This window comes from Misgurnus anguillicaudatus, chromosome 8 (assembly GCF_027580225.2).
Source record: "Misgurnus anguillicaudatus chromosome 8, ASM2758022v2, whole genome shotgun sequence".
Classification (NCBI taxonomy): Eukaryota; Metazoa; Chordata; class Actinopteri; order Cypriniformes; family Cobitidae; genus Misgurnus; species Misgurnus anguillicaudatus.
This window is the reverse complement of record NC_073344.2, coordinates 35,045,257-35,066,023: the sequence shown is the minus strand read 5'-3', so window position 1 is coordinate 35,066,023 and position 20,767 is coordinate 35,045,257. Positions and strand designations below refer to the sequence as shown.

Genomic DNA, 20,767 nt, shown 5'->3' with positions numbered 1-20,767 from the left:
ACTTACGGTTTTCATCAAGTACTGTAAATACATCATTTTTCCCAAATTAAAGTAAGATGGGAATATACGAGGGAGAAAAATTTACATTTTACAATGTCATGAACTTGAAAATAACAGGTCCAAACACAAAACAAACAAAATGAAATGTAATCAAATGCAAAACAATATAAATACATAGACTGCAAAAATTATGTGTTAATTTCGTTAAAATAAATGAAAGTGACAACACAAGTTGTGTTAAAAACATGATGGGAGTAACGCGTTACAATTAATTCTGTTACTGTAATTCCACTACTTTTAGCGGTAATAAACATGTAACAAAGTATTTTATTTTTAAATCAAGTAACGCAGTTACAATTAGTGAAATTTAAATAAGTTGGTTACTCACGTTACTCTAAGAGGCTGTTTACACTTGGCATTAACATGTGTTTTCGTCGATCGGATCACAAGTGGACAACGTTAATGCCAGGTGTAAACGGTGTTCAAAACGTTTTGAGCTCGTCCACTTTCGACCACTTTCAACCACATCCAGAGGTGGTCGAAACCACTTTCGATCGGATCACTTTGGAGTTGCGGAATGTGGTTGAATGCGTTCGAACAGCTACACGCGACCGCCTTCTCTCTGCCCATTTATCTAATCTGAGGTATTAAACACAAGTTTTACGTCTTTTTTGACTTCTGGCGTGAACATTCGGTGAACAGCGCTATTTTTAGCCTTTCATTGATAAAACTAAGCGGCTGATCTCCGTAGTTTCGTTTTGAAAGCGTGTGAAAGTTGCGCGATCCTATTTCATCAATTGCGCTGAAAATTCAAAGAAAGCTCTTACATACTCATCATGTACAAAACACTGTGCAGCATGTTTACTTGCTAAACAAGCAGTGCACTCCGACATAATATTAGTTTGCGTCCATATAAACTCATAATTACTCCCGCTCGGGTTTGAATGACAGCAGAGAGACTCGCCCACCGTCTCACAGACCACCCCCTCATAGTATTTAGCACAGAAGCGGTTGAAAGTGGACAAAAGAGACGGATTTAAATACCAGGTGTAAACGTCATGTGTCTCTCTCGTCCACTTGTGATACGATCGATGAAAACACATCATAATACCAAGTGTAAACAGCCCCTAATTTGTGATAAATGAACACTTGCAGTGTGAGGTCCCTATACAAACACACCTTCTGTGTTATTATTCATTGTGCCGCCCCCCATGGTCCTGCGACGTTAGATCAGAAATGTCTTGTCTGCAAGTGTTCATTTATCACAAAATAGAGTAACGTGAGTAACCAACTCATTTAAATTTCACTAATTGTAACCGCGTTACTTGGTTTAAAATAAAATACTTTGTTACATGTTTATAACCGCTAAAAGTAGTGAAATTACAGTAACAGAATTAATTGTAACGTGTTACTCCCATCACTGTTTTTAACACAACTTGTGTTTTCACTTTCATTTCTTTTAACATGAAATAACGCCTTAAATGGCATGACACACACAATGTGTAAAAAATTAAGATAATTTTTTGCAGTGTACTGCATTTGTAAATAAATACTGATGGTAAGATAGATTAAGAAATTTCTTAATATCTCTCTCTCTCTCTCTCTCTCTCTCTCTCGCTCTTGGTCTGTCATATACACAGCTTTGTCCTAATGGAACATGAGGTGACAGGTGTCCCTGTGCAGGGGAAAAGATGGTGAGCTTGTTTCACCCTCTACTCTCATTTACACAGAAGAGGAACGTGTGTGTGGGTTGGTAGGTTTACGGGGAATTATACACTTGAATAGTGTATAATGACATGTTTACAATGCTATAAACAAGGTTTACAAGGACACAGGAAGTATAAAATGCATTGCATCTATTGAATTGTCCCGGTAAACCACATATGCCAACGTGTGTATGTGAAAATATTTAAAAGTGAAGAAAACCCTTCAGAAGTGTTATGCTGTGCTATCTCACCATCTGTTTTTGTGATTTGAGCTGAGACAGAAGTAAAGTCCCTCTTTCTTTGATCCTTATCTCCCTCTGATAATGAATCATTTGATTATCATTTTCATCTGTGGTTAATGAGACACTCTTGGGTTGACCTTATATGTGTTTCATTTAATGCGGTGCACCACACTCTACATCTGACTTTGTTAATGTCACTTGGTTTTAGTCTGACCTAAATAAATATGACACAATTGCTGTGACCGCATGCACCCTAAACATCCAGACAGACATGGATCTTTCTCTTAACAGGCCCAAGACACAAGTCCATGCTATATCTGCCCAAGCTTTAAAGCACACGGCAGAATGCAATCTACAGTTTAATGGTATGCAAATATACAGCGGGGAAAATAAGTATTTGACACATCAGCATTTTTATCAGTAAGGCGATTTCTAAGTGGGCTATTGACAGAAAATTTCCACCCGCTGTTGCCATCAAGCCGAATATTGAATTCATACAAAGAAACCAGAACATTTAAGTATACAAGTTGAGTCATAATAAATAAAGTGAAATGACACAGGGAATAAGTATTGAACACATGAAGAGAACAAGGAGCAAAATGGCATAGAAAGCCAGGAGATCGCCTGAAATCTGTCAGTATTGAGAGAGAAACCCTGCCCCCTAATTGATGGCCTATAAAGGCTTCTCATTACCCAGGAGGCACCCAGGAATACTTCATGATGGTTAAAGCAAATAACTCTCTCAAGATCTTCGTAATCTTATCGTTAAAAAGCATTTTGAGAAGAATGGTTATAGTCGCATTTCCAGTATGCTGAATGTTCCTGTGAGCACTGTGGGGACCATTACCAGGAAAGGGAAAGAGCATCAGTTCACCATAAACCGGCCATGATCAGGTGCTCCATGTAAGATCCCTGTCCAAGTAGTCCAAAGAATAATCAAGAGAGATCTCCAAGAACCACTCGGGCAGGACTTCAGAAAGATCTTGCATCAGCAAGTACTGTTGTTTCAAATAAAACTATAAGCAATGCACTGAACCGCCATGCAAGACTCCATTGCTGAACAAAAAGCATGTTGAGGCTTGGTTTGCGAAGTTTGCGAAAGAGCATTTGGAGAAGCCTGTGAATTATTGGGAGACTATAGTATGGTCAGATGAAAGCAAAACATTTTGGCAGTCATTCTACACACCATGTTTGGAAAAGAAATGGCACTGCCCACCACCCCAAGAACACCATACCAACAGTTAAGTTTGGGGGTGAAAGCATCATGGTTTGGGGCTGCTTTTCAGCACGAGGTACTGGCAGACTTCATATTATTGAAGGCAGGAAGAATGGAAAAATGTACCGGGACATTCTGGATAAAAATCTGCTGCCATCTACCAAAAAGCTGAAAATGAAAAGAGGGTGGACATTTCAGTAAGACAATGATCCCAAACACAAGGTCAAGGAAACAATAAAGTGGCTTAAAAAAAGAAAATCAAGTTGCTTGAATGGCCCAGTCAATCACCTGACCTAAATCCCATAGAAAATATATGGGGAGAACTGAAGATCAAAGTTCATTAAAGAGGCCCAAGGAACCTTCAAGATTTAAAGACCATTTGTGTGGAAGAAAGGGCCAGAATCACTCCTGAGCAATGCAGACGACTGGTCTCTCCAAACAAGAGGCGTCTAGAAGCTGTGATCACCAACAAAGGCTTTTCTACAAAGTTAAATAAAGTGTGTTCAATGCTTGTTCCCTGTGTCATTTCACTTTGTTTGTTGTGACTCAACTTGTATACTTGAATGTTCTGGGTTCTTTGTGTGGATTCGGTGTTTGGCTTGGTGGCTGCATCTGGTGGAAGTTTTGTGTGAATAGCCCACTTGGAGGTCCCCTTGCTGGTGGGAATGCTGATGTGTCAAAGGCTTGTTTTCCCTGCTGTATGTTGCATTCTCATTCACTACACAGGAGGCGCTACAACAACCATACATTTTACATGTACACGAACAATGTACAGTGTACAATGTACAATGTCTATGTACAGCACGTCGTGAATGTATTCGCATTTAGCCTAGCCCCATTCATTCCCTAGGATCCAAACAGGGATGAATTTAGAAGCCACCAAACACTTTCATGTTTTCCCTATTTAAAGACTGTTACATGAGTAGTTACATGAATAAGTATGGTGGCACAAAATAAAACGTGCCGATTTTTTAAGTAGATAAAAAATTTGAACTATATTGTATGGCGGAAGAGCACTTAGTTTGTAGTTTGGTTGTTCTATGGACCCTTTGAAGTACCTTTATTTTAAAGTCCCAGATGAGCCCCCGATTGTAAACTTCACAGCTTGTATAATGTGTGTTTCTGGTCATACAGAGTATTGACAGACAGTTAGATCTTTTATGTTTCAATTCTGGTAAATTAATCCTTTATCTATCCTTGTAAAAAATAACAAACTGTAAAAAATTTGCTGTAATTATGCAGCTGGTTGCCAGTAACTTACTGTAGAAGATATAGACTGAAAATGTTTCATGTTAATTTAACTTTTAACAAACTGTTGCCAGTAAATAACATAAATGTAAAATATACAGTGAGTTACTGGCAGCTAGTTGTAATGTCTACAGATTTTTTTTACAATGTAGACAAGTTTGGACCATTATAAAATTCTTTACTACTTTTAAATACTTTTTATGTGTGTAAAAACCAATAAACACAACTGGTCACTGTTAGTAAATGTTAACCTAAAAACCCAAATCCATTATGTTGGTCTAAATCTGTATGAGTTTCTTTATTCTGTTGAAAACAAAATAAGATATTTTCATACATGATAGTTTGATGGTACCCAGCGACTTCCATAGTAGGACAAACAAATATCATGGGTACCGTCAACTGTGTGCTAGCCATCATTTATCAAAATATCTTCACTTGTGTTTAACAAAATAAAGGATTTCATACAGGTGTATAACAACATGAGAGTGAGAAAATGATGACAGATTTTTTTGGGGTGAACTATCCCTTTAACACTGATTTGCATTTTTGAAATTGCTTCCAATAGATAGAGGACAGATAATGATTCTTTAAATTCTCCTAGACAGGAATGTAATTAGACAGAACAAATGGTTATCATTCCCCTTTTCTGCAAACAGAAGTCCAAATTGGCTATGTACAGTAATACTTTATCTTTGTACCTTTATATCAATTACTTTAACTGTACAATTTTAAAAATATAATCTAGGACAGAAGAGAAAAGCAAACAAATTGTGAATTATTAAAACATCAAACACATTCATATCCAAACACACTCACGCAACACCGCAAGGTACACACACGTGTGAGTTTATGAATGACACTGGATGTCTTACTGTAATCGTGGGGATAGCAGTGACCAACGAATACACCAACACAGGAGAAGCTTTGCTGTCATCTTCAGGTCCTGGATACGGCTTGGAAAAGGCTTTATCAAAGCAGAAGAATCCTTGAATGTGCACAGGGAACGTGTCCGTATACTCGAAGTAGTACGCCAGGAGAACCGTTCCTGCCATGATCACCAGCTGGAAATAGAACATGGTTCCAGTTTAGAGTTGAGAATCCAGCCTAAACGTGGACGATGACGTTCCAACATGCAACAGAGGTTGAACTTGAATAAATGAGGAAAAGCGAGAATAAAGACGTTGAGATGTGAATGCGTAAAGGTTGCACAAAATGAGAGCAAAGCTAGAAAATCAGCTGTGGCTCTCTAAAGAGATGAAATAAGAGGCATGGAAAACGCAAATAAAGAAGAAACATATTATGAGAAAGAAAATAGACATATGAGAAGGATCGAGGGAGAGATGAAAATAGGGGAGGGAGGAAAGAGACTACAATATTGTAGAGATGGAGGAAAAGAGACAGAGAGGGAGAGAGAGAGACAGAGAGGGAGAGAGAGAGATAGAGAGAGAGAGAGAGAGAGAAAGAGGGGGGCGTGTGCATCTGTGCTCACAGCAGGAGAAGAAATGGGTGGATTGCTGCGGGTGAAAAATATATTTCTTAGATTTTTAGGGCAATGAAAAGAAAAAAGCATGACTTCATTATGACAAATTAAGAATAAGGAATTGGGCTTGAAGCTTTCAATAATTCATTTTATTCTGGTCAGTTTAAAGGGGTTATTATTTAATCATTAGTAAAATGTTGAAAATCAGACTAAATATTTAAGGAGCTATTTGCCTATCTAGTTTATTAAATGGTAAGTGTTTGTATTTTCTGTATAAGCATTCAGCAAACATCAAAATTAAATAACATTTATTGCATATATTAGTAACATTGCAAGTATATAGCTTAGGTTTTCATATAGAAGGGATAGCTGTTATGGGACCCAATGTGGTTTATAATTACTGGCAATCTTATATTTGGTCATAAAATGTAAGAAAACAGTTGTTTGATGATTTTTCTTACAATAAACATGTATGTGTGAAAAGGGCTTAAGTCTCTTCGTGGAGTGCTTGAAAAATAATGCGTTTCTCGACCCAAGAGAGTTAAATAAGGTAATAATAGACCATATTATTCTAGGGACAAATGTCTAAAAACAAACGGTGCTATATAGCACCAAAAGTGGTTCTTTGCTCGTAATCATAGAAGAACCGTTTTTAGTGCCATATAGCACCGGTGAAGCACCAGTGAAGCACCTGTGTAGAACCATATAGGTGCCATATAGAACCACTATAGCACCAAATATGGTTCTACATAGCACTATATGGTTCTACACAGGTGCTTCACTGGTGCTTCACCGGTGCTATATGGCACTAAAAACGGTTCTACTATGATTACGATCCAAAGCAACAGTTTTGGTTCTATATAGCACCGTTTGTTTTTTTAGAGTGTATAAAATGTTTAAAATGATAATTTTTGCTCTCAATAAAGCCACTTACATTCTATGTAGATATCAGAGAACAATCTAACATATTATTACAATGGATTCTTTGGCACCTTTAAAGGTGATTGGCGAAATATAAAGAGAGAAACTGATAGAGTGTACAAGTGTAAAAGCATTGCACACACACCAGCAAGCAGTCAGGTGCATTAAAGTGTGTGCAGGAAAGATTGGACTATTTGGACCCATGACCCCCTTGTGTCAGTGTTTCCATTAATGTCCTATAAAACATTAACATCATTTAGCTCTGCACAGTCGCGCAGCAATTTATTTATAGACACACATCAAATGGCCTTCTCTAAAAATCATTACAGACAAGCAATGTTCCCTACAGTACATTTTGTTTTCCATCCAGAACACAAATGTCAACCGCTTTGTAAAATGCCCTGCCAATATCAGATGTTGTTTGCACTTTTAAAATAAAACATTCACGTCACAATTAAATTTGTTTTTTGTTCAGGGTTAAAACAGTGTGGTTGTCGCCTTTGTGGCTACATGGATTTTATTAAAAATAAAGTATACAATTTTTCAAAACAAAAAAGCCGGAGAAGGTGCTACACTGAAAAAAAAATATTCATTCATTTAACTGCAATCAATTTATTTAAGCTATATTTAAACCCTCATAAGCCCAGATTTTCCTGTATACATTATAGTTCCTTGGGGGTAAAAATGACCCCAGAGTGATTACAAAAATATATAAATTTTTAATGATACAAATAATATATCATGTTTTTCCTTTACTTCCTATCTATACATTAATGCTGTGTTTTGGGAGATATGAAGTACTTTTATACCCGTTTACCACTCAATTCCTCAACTACACCATTAGTTTGCCTGAAAAATATCAAATTTTTATAAAAATTTATCATAAATGATCTAAATTTGATTTAAATTGTTTTTAGATATTGATCTAGATGTTATTTGTTGAATTCAGACATTTGATGTTTTATGGTTACAGTTTAGGAAATAAATCACTTCGGCCAGTAGATGCCCATAGAGACACATTCATTTCACTGAATGTGGCCAACTGCTTAACATCAATACTTTAGTGAAACATATTTATGTTTGTGTATTTATGAAACATTAGAAAGGACATTAAAAATAAATATTTCATTTTTTTGTAGTTTTTGATGCATTTTGAAATGTCTGTTTTTACAAAATGCCACAGAAATTTGACTGAATGTAAGTGTGTGTGTGTGTGTGACTTTGTCTTTCTCTCTCTGTGTGTGTGTGTGTGTGTGTCTTTGTGTGTGTAAGTTTTACTGTGTCTTTGTGCGTGAGTCTGTGTTTGTGCGTGCGTGTGTGTATGTATGTGCGCACAAGTGTGTGTGTGGGTGTATGTGTGTGCACACACCTGTGTGAGTATTTTACATCTTTGTTTTGCATCTGTGGCTGTTTTTTTTTTTTTGCCAAATTCTATAAAAAATTTTCTCTGTGGCAGTCATACCTTTGTGTGTTTGTGGGTGTTTGTGTGTGATTGAGCATATATTTTCTATGTAACATTTGTGATCTAGTACCAGGCCTACCTTTCTGTGTTGAAATTTTCAGATTTATTCTGGATGCATTTTTTTGACAAATGAAAAAAAAAATGATTTTTTCCCCTTCATTTCGCATTCATTTCAATTGTGATAATTTTTATCCCCAAAGAGACTAATTAAGTGACTTTTTTTACGCCTCTTTAGAACCACCGAATCAAGCCCAGTTTTTTATATGAATCTTGACAGATAATCTGGAAAAGTCACAAAATCTTATGAAGGGAACCATTTTTTTTAACTAAAGAAAAGTGGCTTGGGGGTAGAATTGACCCCAAGGGTCTTATTAGGGTTAAACAAAACTTTTTTGTTTTGTATTTCTAATTTTTTTTGTTTTAATGTAGCTTAAATAAATTGATTACGACCACTTACCTTATAAAAAAAGAGTAAATTGAATGAATCATTTTTTTAGTGACTGTATGTAAACGATTTGCAGAGGTCTTTCACCAGATGGTTCATTCAGATTTTCTAGACATCTACTGCCCAGTGTTTTTTGCTCAACTGTAGCCTGATAAAAAAACACCAGCTCACACTGTCACAAATATGTAACCCTGTCACTGGGGCTGTAACATTTCGAAAAGTACAGTTTGCACCTCATATTAGTACCTCAGAGGTGCATATTGGTACTGTAGAGAGCTTATTAGTACCTCAAAGATAAATAGTAGTATCTCAGTGGTACATATTGGTACCAAATGAGTACATATCTGTACTTTAGGGTACAAATTAGGACCTTTTTAAAGGGTACTTTTCCAGTGACAGCTGGGGTACATATTTTGATAATTTTGTAGGCTATTGCAGAGATCCCAAAGCCTGAACAAACTGATCCAGAATACCAATTCTGTTTCTGATCTCATCTCACAGAAAGAAGAGGATAATGGGCAAGTACTATCATCCATCTGTGCTCGAGAACACGATAAACAAATCCTCTCCATTAAGCTCTTTTATAGACCATTGCCTAGTTATTGCTTCCCTCTTGTAGATCTTTCTGTTGCCGGCTCTGTTTCGTCCTCCTGCTGTGTGCCTTCATGTTATTTGTAGCTCTTACCCAGCACATTGCACATGAACACGAGTTCTCTGTTCTTTCTCATTTAAAAGCAATTTCATAGGTCTGCAACCAGCTTTGTTATGTTACGTCTGCTTGGTGACCCCTTTACAATAGCATTTTCATTTCGCAGTTTAAACGCATTTATTTGGCAGAATCTTTTATTCAAAGAGACTTAAGGATGCATTCAAGTACTGTATGGGTATTCCCCGGGAATTGAACCCTTTGAGCTGGTATAGCAGCATGTTCTACAAATTAAGCTATGGATACAAAAGCTATTTCATGTGGTACATTAGGTGCTCCTGTATAGCTCAGTTGTACAGCATCGTGATAGCAGCAAAAAAGGTCATCGTTTCAAACCCAAGGAACACACATACTGGTGAAAACGTATACACCTTGTAATGGAGTCCCACCAGCAAGGCGACTAATTGTGACCCTTCACCCCAAATAAGGGTCCATTTTTTTTAAAATTGAGATTTATAGAATTCTGAGGGTCCGAAAAAATCTAAATCTAAGTAGGAACACATATTGCTAATGATAAATACATTTCTGGTATATTTAGGGTAGGAAATTTACAAAATAGCTTCATGGAACATGATCTTCACTTAATATCATGATTTTTGGCATAAAAATCTATAATTTTGATTTATACAATGTATTGTTGGCTATTGCTTCAAATATACACATGGTTTTGTGGTCCAAAGTCACAATTAATTTCTAAATGAAGGGCAATCCAAGATTTTATAGCAAACTGAAATCTTTTTAGCATACCTTGAAATATGGTTAAATTACTGCTTCAGAACAAATACAGATTTGGCAGTTTATGCTGTCAAAAATATTGTTGTAATTTGGCTTATACTGTAAGACAAACAAAATCAGTATGTGCCAGTTTCAAAACTTGGCATATTAAAGGAATAGTCTACTCATTTTCAATATTAAAATATGTTATTACATTAACTAAGAACTGTTGATACATCCCATCATCTGTGTGTGTGCACGTAAGCTAGGGCCCTATAATTTTTGCGATCACGGAATCGCGGACGGAATCGCGGAATTGGCTAATTAACACGGAATCTAGTATTAACGCGGAATTTTGCGGAATTTTACATATTTTGAATAAAATTATGTTTTTGTGTGGGAGACGAACGTATGTCTGGGGGAAATGCAGACCGGGGGAAGTAAATCTGGGCGACACATTTGTTCAGTTTTATGCATTTCAAGCGAGCTGAGGCAACTAACTATCCCTCGCATTTAAAATATAATGATCTGCATCATGGCGCCACTCTCTGTCTCTCTTTCGCTGGCACGTGCAAAGAGCTGCGTGCTCATGCTGTCCGAAGTCAGATCACTATCCTGTGTATGTTTGTAAAGTAAAGTTATATGCATTTCAAGCGATTGTGTATAAAATATGGATCGCGTTTCACTGGATTGATGTGTTTAAGGCACTTCTGAAGGCACCACTGCGTTGACACCTTGTTGTAGCCTCCTGCAACAACACTAAACAATGCATTGAATTGAGTTGTGTGTGTGCACGCACGTGTGGGCGTGTGTATGTTGCATGTGTAAATGCATCTTTTATAGTCATTAAGTTATCCTGTTATTCAGTTTTTCCCCAAATCATTTACATTTTAATCATTAACATTAAAGGCACACTCTTTATATGACTAAAATAAAAGTAAAGGGTAAAAAATATAATTGCCAAAAATTAAAACGGATAAAACGGAATTTGCAAAAATAAAAACGGAGAAAACGGAATTTGGGAAAAAATAAAACGGAATTTGGGAAAAAATAAAACGGATTTTATAGGGCCCGACGTAAGCGCTGGAGCGCGCTGCGACGCTTCGATAGCATTTAGCTTAGCCCCATTCATTCAATTGTACCATTTAGAGATAAAGTTAGAAGTGACCAAACACATCAACGTTTTTCCTATTTAAGACGAGTAGTTATACGAGCAAGTTTGGTGGTACAAAATAAAACGTAGCGCTTTTCTAAGCGGATTTAAAAGAGGAACTATATTTTATGGTGTAATAGCACTTTTGGGAGTACTTCGACTCGGCGCAGTAACACCCTCCCTCTCCCATTATGAGAGTGAGAAGGGGAGCGGACTTTTCAGGCGAGTCGAAGTACTCCCAAAAGTGCTATTACGCCATAAAATATAGTTCCTCTTTTAAATCCGCTTAGAAAAGCGCTACGTTTTATTTTGTACCACCAAACTTGCTCGTATAACTACTTCCTTTAAGACAGCACCAAGTGAGTTTGTTTTGGCATTGGTTCCTATGGTCAACAGATTAAAATATCGATAAATATCGGGAAAAAATATAGATGAATTCTGGTTAACGATGCAAAAGTGTGATGCTTGTCCATGTAGGCTAAAAATAAACAACATTCGGTAGAAATTACAATGTTACTTGCAGCTGGTTGCCGGTAACCTACCGTAGATTAAAATGTATGTTATTTTCTGGCAAGAATTTGTTCAAAGTTGAATACATTTTAAATATTAATAAGTCTTTATCGTTACAGAATAAAACTATACAATAACATCTTCATGCAAAGTATTCTGGGAACCAGAAATCCTCATCAACCTTTTTCTGTTTTTTGCTTCAGATTTTGTTTCCCAGAATGCTTTGCTTGATGCTGTTATTTTAATTTTACTCTGTAAAGACAAAGACTTATTAATGTTTAATGTTCATTTAACTCTGAGCAAAATGTTGCCAGTAAATAACATAAATTTAAATCTACGGCAAGTTTTCTATTGATTTTTTATTTACAGTGATACAAATTCTCTTATAACATTTAACAAATAATTATCAAAAATCTTTTTGGGCTTTAATATTCAAGGATTATCATTAAGCTAAATAAAAGGAACAGCAGCAGGTCTGTGATCAAGTTTAACACTGCTAAAGTAGTAAGATTACATATTCAAAACAGGGATGAGTGAACACTTTCACATGATAGAAACACCAACAAACATGGTCATACTATTAAGATGTCTAAGATGATAAGATGTCAAACACTTGTAGCTTGGTAAAGCACAGCAATAGCAGGTTGTCGATTCGATTCCTAGTGAACACACATTTTGAAAAATGTTTAGCTTAAATGCACTGTAACTTGCAGCTTAAATGCTGGTCTAAGATAATCTTTTTAATTTATTTATAGAAGGACGATTTTGTGTACTTCTTCTAATAGTTGCATTTGTCCAGTAGTGTTGTCTAAAAACCCCACTTGAAATTCTAAATAAAACAAAACAAATTATAAGTTTAATGGTCTCACATAAACAATACATTTGTCTGAGAACTTCAAGTCTGACGTATGGGATAACTATGCCATCTGCTGTTCACACATTATATTTCAAGTCTGTTTACAAGATTAGTTCAAATAAGCAGTTATGAAATTTTATGTTTTATCTACAGTACACTTAAAAAAATGGTGGGTTATTTTTAACCCAGAGTTGTGTTTTGTCCAATATTTACCCAGCCCATAGTGCTAAAACAACACAGCATTTTTATAATATAATATTATCATATAAGCCTTTCTTTAATTTTATTAGGTTTGATTTTCTTGAATTTAATTAGGTTTGATATTAAAGGTATTTGATTTAGATTTTTCCCTCCCTTCAAATCGCCATTCTAAGCCACGCCTTCTCCAAAACACATGAACACGCACATACAAAAAAGCCCACATCTCACATCTCATTCACCAGTGAGAAAAATTTGCAGTACAAAGTGAACAGCATTACCGAACTCAGACCACATCCGACCCAAAAGCGCACCGTACTCAGACCACCTCCAGATGTGGTCTGAGTACAGTTCGCTTTAGGGTTCTTTTGTGGTTCGATTTTTTTTTAGGGTCTTCTCGATAGCTCCGTTGTTTGACGTCACAACATCAAGTAATGCTGCACATTCCAAGGCACTTCAGTGGGCTTTTAAGAACCTTTAATGATATCATGGCTTTTGCCTTTACTAAAACATAAACATTCCTAAAACATTCTAGTTTTACTTCATTCTATAAAACATGGTTACCTCTACTTTAGTGAATTTTAAAGTAATACATATGCTTTCCACTGGATTATTTACTAAGGTATTAAATTTTATAATATTTATAATATTTTACAACTTTCTCTTTTGTGCAACACATTTTTCATTGTATTCCTCATCTTTTATCTTGATTTTTGATTGGGTTGCGATAACAAAGATCAAGTAAAAATCCTTGCTTTTGGCAACTTCTTGTGTTCCTCCCACTGCCGTTGTGTTGTGTAAGTTCAGAATTAGTCTCTTATCTCTGGTCTTATCTTCCGCTACAGCCACACTAAACATCAATGAGTTTTCTCCTTTGGGGGACATAAATAAGTACTTCAAAAACGGATCCTTAACAAAACATGTCTTGCAGATTACACGAATGCTGGGCGGTGGTAGCTTGGAAAGCTGGGCAAAGTAATTGGTTTGCAAAAGATGCAAGTTAAAATCCTGCAGAGATGATGAATCAACCGGTAAATAACTGTGTCAATATTTTGCCCTTGAGTAATGTGGTCCAAATTGGATTTACTTTATTACAGTGAGACTTCCTATGGATATTACGGACAGCAATTGAAGGTCACACACTGTTTTGGCTTGTCTCATGTTAATTCTGAGTACCTATAGAGTAGTATACCATCCTTCATATTTGCAAAAAGTCTTTAGTTTTAGCAATTTTATAAAAGACAGATCAGCTGTACCGCTTCTTTCCAGATAAACCTGTACTGCAGGCATGAGAAAGCAACACACACAAAACATTATCCCACTATCTCCGGATAACGAATGATTTTCTACATGTTCGTGTCATTTATATTATATGCACTTTGTTGCCGATTGCCAATAAAACGCAGACATTTGATGCAGTTTTTCTTACTGCCTGCGACTCATGACCCGTTTGGGACTGCCCCATTTCAACGAAATCCAGCGTTAAACAAACACACACGCACAAATCTTCGGCTACCTGTACCCTACAACCATTGTTTTCATAATGCTGGATTCTTTGGGAAGCTAAACAAGCTAAAAAACTTTCAGAAACTTGTGCAAACCTTAGTCGAAGTGCATCTGGCACAGAAATTCTCCGTCACATATCAAACCGTTTTTTTTACTATGCTGAGGAATCCAACTCTTAATTAATGTTAAAAAGTCAGAATGCAAGAAATAGCTTAACCCCCCCCCACTTTAAAATTTTTGCCATCAAAGGTAAATGTACGTAAATGCGTAGTGACGTAGAGAGGTCACGTGTTACATATATGAAACGCACATTTGCGGACCATTGTAAACAATAAACTGACACAAATACATTAATTAGTATAATTCGACAATCAACAACGTCGGAACGGTCCTCTTTCAACACACTTGTAAACACTGGGGCGTAGTTTCGTGTTCATCCTCTGTGACCTCTTGACGTCATGACGTATTGCGTGGGGTCACGCTGGCGCATCACGACCAGATCTAGACGAGAAGTTGGTTTAAAAGTGCATATTTTTTATTTTTCTTGTCAAAAAGACAAACGTTTCGCTAGATAAGACCCTTATGCCTCATTTGGGATCGTTTATAGTTGTTTGAAACTCCGTTGAAAAAATTATCTGGATTTTTCTTTTAAGAAAATTGACTATTCCTTTAACAAATACAGATGTTTAATGCATGATGAGTTTTGACCAGGAACAGCTCTCCTTGTCATGCTTATAAGCGTTTATAGTAGTGACATCCAATACATAAATCAATTTTTTATTCAAATATTTACAATTCATTATTTTATCCGGTTCACACAACCAGTAGGACATATTCATGTGCAAGACACAGATTTCCATCATAATTCACTGCGCAATGATCCAGTAACAGCATAATAATAAATTATTAGTAATTGATCAAATTTCTTATACAAAGCTAACATAGGTCTATAAAAGACTTTCATTACTTATACTGTATGGTTGAATAATTATTGAATCAAAAGCCTTGGTTCACATAGTCAGACCCGTCGCCAGACCTCAGTCTTAAGGGGGGCATATGAAATGCATGGGAGGGCACACTTATTATTAGCCTACAGTACGTATACTTATAATAATATATACTCTATTCGCGCAGCACGTAATCACCACGTTAAACAACCATCAGCAATATGACCAGATAGCCTACACACCACATTACATATAGAAACAATTTTATGAATATCCATAAATCTATACAACATATTACATGTAACACCAGAGACATCTCTCAAACATTGCATTTTAAAGCAGTCAACAGAGGGATATGCATTGCCATGAGACACGTGCACACACACACACACACACACACACATTCACACACACGCACGCAGACTTTGAACCTACGGTACTGTGGAGGCAGCGCTGTCGTCTCCCCCTTCCCTCCTGTCAGTACAGCGGCAGGCGGCGTTTCTCCGAGCAGAACCTCCTCATTAATAAAGTGTCCACTCGGAATTAAACTTGTGAGTGAGGTCCTTTTCAGAAGAAAGCTGAATCACCGCAGTGAACAAGTCCATATCTTCTGAATGTAGTAGTCTGTTAGGCCCGGGGTCGGGCTCCACGGTAGAGGTCTTCACGGGTCCACTTAGATCCGAAAACCCGAGGTCCGACCCGAGACCCGATCGGGTTCGGGTCTAAAAGTTTCACATGTGCCTCGGACACGGGTCGGGTACAACAATAGCGGCATCGGGTCTCGGGTAATTTAAAAATGAATGTGTTTTTTCTGAACGGACCCGAGAAGACCCGAACTCTCTCGCCTGTGTGCGTCAATATCCTTTTCAAACCTCTCATCTGTTTGCCAAGAGCGCCTGCGACATTGTGTGGTTGTCGGAAGGTTCATTTTCATTGAGACAAACTTGTCAGTCAATTATAAATGTACATTTTAGCGGTTACGTTGGTGTCGTCGTCAGATAACAAAGTAAAACCAATGGAGCAGCTCGCCAAATTGGTTGCAAGGCCACCGGAGTTTCTTTCTGTCTGACTGCTGCGCGTCTTTTGGAGACTGTTGTTGGGCTTTTAACCATTTGCGGATAATATCCATCTTAAAGCAGTATAGCTAAGCGAAAACTCATCCAGTTTAAAAAAAGTGCGGTAACTGTTGAGCGGCTACACTGACGTAGGCTACGTCACGTACGTGTCGTACGTAGCCTCGTGATAGGCTGTTGCAGTGTAGCTAGATTCGCATCAATCAAACAAAATCACACCATTGTTTTTTATATTTTTAATGTTTGAATTATAAAGAATACAACATTAATGCAACACAAAATTAGCAACATTAATAATTTAAAATGACAGTATTTTTTAAAATACTGGGGGGGGGCACAAGCGTCCTTGAGGGCGGGCCCGGCCCCCTAAGGCCCGCCCATAGCGACGGGTGTGCACATAGTGTAACTAGTTATATGCACAATCCTCAGAATTGTGTCACAGAAGAAACTAAAATGGGTCAGGAACAGCATGACTCCAGGTATACGATGGCAGAATTATTGTATAAAAAAGGATTGTTTCTTTAAATCCCAAAAATAAAAAATAAAACATCTATAAACAAGAGGACCAACATAGAAAACACTCCTACAAGCATGTGTTCATTGATCTGTGAAGCTCATCTGAGAAACTCAAGAGCTGAGAAATCCTCGGGCTTTTACTGTGCAGATAACATTCATCCCACAGCACCGAGATGAAGCACGCAATGAAACTGAGCTGAAACAGTTTCAAGGAAAGCGGAAAGCACAATGCCTGAGACAATTTCACCAAACGCAAATGATAATGAGATGCTAATGTAGATCAAAGGATTATGGGTCATGGGGGAGGACTGGATTCCAGTAGAGAGTGCTACTGGTGTTTTACAACTGGAGACAGAGGAACGCTGCATAGAGCTGCTTTGATTATGTTTGAAATACCATCTTATGACTGCACAATGTACAACTTTTTCCTGCATATACTATTTTAAATTAAAAGTTATACAGTTTCGAAACCTTCAATTTTAAGTATCATAAAATCGGTCAATAAGACCATTCTGTTCAAAGTCCAATGAAGTAACAGTGTCCTCCACTAATATTGGGACCCTTGGTAAATATGAGTTAAGGGGGCTGTGAAAAAATGTCTTAGGGGCGGTTTCCCGGACAAGTTTTAAGATTAAGTCAGGACTGGGACTTTATAATAGTAGTATAGTAGTTTTAACAAACATACCATACAAAAACATTATGGGGCGGTTTCCCGGACAGGCATTAGACTAGTCCTAGAATTAAACATTTTAAGAGCTCTCTAAACTGAAAACAACTTGCACTGACATATCTTAAAATACATCAATGCCCTTTGTTTTACCTCAAAATGTACACAGGTAATGTTTTTATTAAGGCTTGTTTTTTAAAACTAGTTATATTTCCTAATTAAACTAAGGCCTAGTCCTGGATTAAGCTAATCCTGGTCCGGGAAACCGCCCCTACATGTGTGCATCTTGAGACAAAACAACGGCACTGATATACCCCAAGACATGCCAGTGCAAGCCGCTTTCAGCTCAAATCAGCATTTTAGTCTTGGACCAGATTTAAGCCCTGTCCTGGAAAGCACACCTTAATTGTTTAACCTTTTAATTTTTTGCTAAGAATATTAACAAAACAAAAAAATCGAATTGAAAAAACAATTGCAAACACAACACAGTTTTGCATAAAAACAAAAACCTTATAAAATATATGTGTGCCACAATTATTGGCAGCTTTTTGATCAATACTTTGTGAAACAGGAAGTCATGGTTGAACAATTTCCTGTTCCTAGTCACCCAGGTGTACAAAAATAAAAGAATTCAATGGGAATATACTTAAAAATGTCATAGGGGTGCCAATAAATATGGCACACATGTATTTAACAAAGATATATATAAATTGTGTTGTGTTTGCAATAGTTTGTTTATTAATCTTAAAGGTGCCAAAGAATGCATTGAAATAATAAGTTACATTGTTCTCTGATATCTACATTGAAGGTACGCGGCTTTATTTATTAAATTATTCAGAGACGGTTTTACATGTCCACTTACAACCCTAGAATTTGCTTTTAGAATGAAATGTTCTATTATTACCTTATTTGAAAGGGTCATGAATAATAATGTTGAGCTCTGCTCTGATTGGCTGTTTCACTTAATATTTTAAACAAAAAATCAAAAGGTTAACAGCCTTCTTCGCTCATATTTACCTCATATTATGGGGTGTACACACCAAATGTGAATTCAATGATTTGTGCTAGTAGATTACATACAACGTCAATGCAAAGACTGAAATGCACTCATACTTGTACTTGTATTCCAAAAAAGTGGTATCGGTGCATCCCTACATATGACCTTATAAGCCATTGCAATCTTTAAAATAAAAGTGGTGATTTTCAATGTACATTGTCAGATTAATGTAAAAATTGATCTAAAATAAATAAATAATATAAATGAGAATATCTAAAAGTTTTTTAATATAGTGCATTTTGTTTTAGCAAATGCAACATGCTATGCACAATACTATAGAAAAAGTAATATTTTAGCATGCTGTTTTAAACATAACCTTGTACTCCCTCTGTTGAATTTAAAGTGTTCTTGTGAATCCGATAAAATACAAATATTTGTGGGGACAGGTACAATTAATATACTACAATAACAGGCCGTTAATATTAAAGGTACAATGGCTTAGTAAAACTTACTAAACTAACTTAAACTAAATTAAATATTTCAAAGAATCACAAAGCTTGCATACTAGGCTCATCCAACAACTAGCTTATCTTTGGAGGCATTACTTATCAGCTGTTGACATTTTCACCAACTCGTTTGACTGCGATCTTACATTATGTGTCATTTGCATTAGCAGATGGTCTGTGAGAGGACTGCGGGTGGTCCGTGAACCTGTTGTTTGAAGTGTACAGTATACACTATAAGGGATGTGAACCCAGGGTCGGTCAATAAGTTATACTGTATGCAGTTAGAAGTTCATTTAGATGAAAATAATCTGCAAGCCAAGTGCATGAGTCCGCCGAGATACTGCATTAGATGTTAAACTAAAAAGCTTTCAGATACCTGGGGTGACCCGAAAATGGGTTGCAGGTCTATGATAAGAACTGTGAACAGAATTACGGAAGTTTTAAAAACAAACACAACCCAAATGCAGAAAAAGTAATTTGTGGACCAAAGTTTGTAGTGACTGAACAATAGTCTAAATAAAATCTTTAAGATGATATTCAGAAAATGGTTAGAATTTATCTATCAGACTTTGGCATTTTATTCATTTAGCATATTGTTGGGTTCATGCCGTTCATGCTACTAATAAATTTCACACCATTTTGTTTATTTTTGTTTACTTCTGTATAGCTCAGTGGTACAGCGTTGTGTTAGCAACACAAAAGGTAATTTTAGGTCCAAACCCAGAGAACACATATACAAATAAAAATGTATACCTTAGTAATGCACTTTCAGTAACTGTTCATAAAAGCATCTGCCAAATGCATGAATGTAAACACAGGTTTATGGTATGCAGAGGAAATCCTGCAATTTGACTATGCAAATATGTACATTTGGCCCTCTGGTTTTTGGAAAGCCGGGAACATTCTGTTGTGTTGTATCAAAAATGTCAAAACTATGTCAAAAATATACTGATGCAAACACTTAAGGCGTTTCAGGCGTCACGTGTGTTAACGCTGCTCATTAGCAGGATTACTTAAGAGCACTTCTGAGGGTATTTGATGTCCCCTGAGCCAACAAAGACTCAGGAATGATGGGATGTGGGAAGATCAGAGCTAAATATAGAGGTTGTGGAGCTATACAGATGACATATAAACCAACGTAACCATGATACGGATGAAATGTCATAAACATGATGTTATAGGAGTGTGGACTAACCCAAGATGGCTTATAAAATGCTTTTTAAACCCATTTAACACCACTAGAGGGCAGAGCAAAACAATGACACACAAATGTCTTGAATGTGTAAGGCCGTTTAGCCTCCGGAGGTCGCATTTGTAGGCTGCATACGTCATTTATAAAACAATTATAAATTTGATTATTATTCTTATGTAATCGTAAATTGTTGTATATGCTTATGATGACTTGTGAATGTAATGCTCAGTTAACTTAAATAAACCAGGCTTGAAGATGTATGCAACCTGCATATGCAACCTCCGGAGGCTGCAGGCTTCCGATTGAGAAACGGCCTAAGTGTGTCGCAGGATGGATTGATGGGTACAACTTACCTCCACAAGCAGGAAACATGGCACTATATATGTGCTCCTCTTTACTCCTCCCTTCACTGCAATTCTCCTTCTGTCCATCTCTCCTACAGTGTATCAGTGAGACACCTGGAAAATCACACACATAGTAAACAACTGTTTGACATTTGAAAGGAA

General features: G+C 36.8%; 1 protein-coding gene across 5 annotated transcripts in view; it reads right to left on the bottom strand.

Annotated features, from left to right (window-relative positions):
* plppr2b (phospholipid phosphatase related 2b) overlaps window positions 1-20,767 on the bottom strand; it is a 70,513-nt gene that overhangs the window by 32,302 nt on the left and 17,444 nt on the right. For 4 of the 5 annotated variants that reach the window (XM_055212726.2, XM_055212724.2, XM_055212723.2 and 1 more), the window contains 2 exons: window positions 20,615-20,719; window positions 5,285-5,473 (listed from right to left, as the gene is read on the bottom strand). In XM_055212726.2, the coding sequence (XP_055068701.2) occupies window positions 5,285-5,473; window positions 20,615-20,692 (267 nt within the window). In that variant the 5' untranslated portion in view covers window positions 20,693-20,719. The remainder of the gene's footprint in view (window positions 1-5,284; window positions 5,474-20,614; window positions 20,720-20,767) is intronic. The other variant, XM_073870777.1, reaches the window with a different exon arrangement.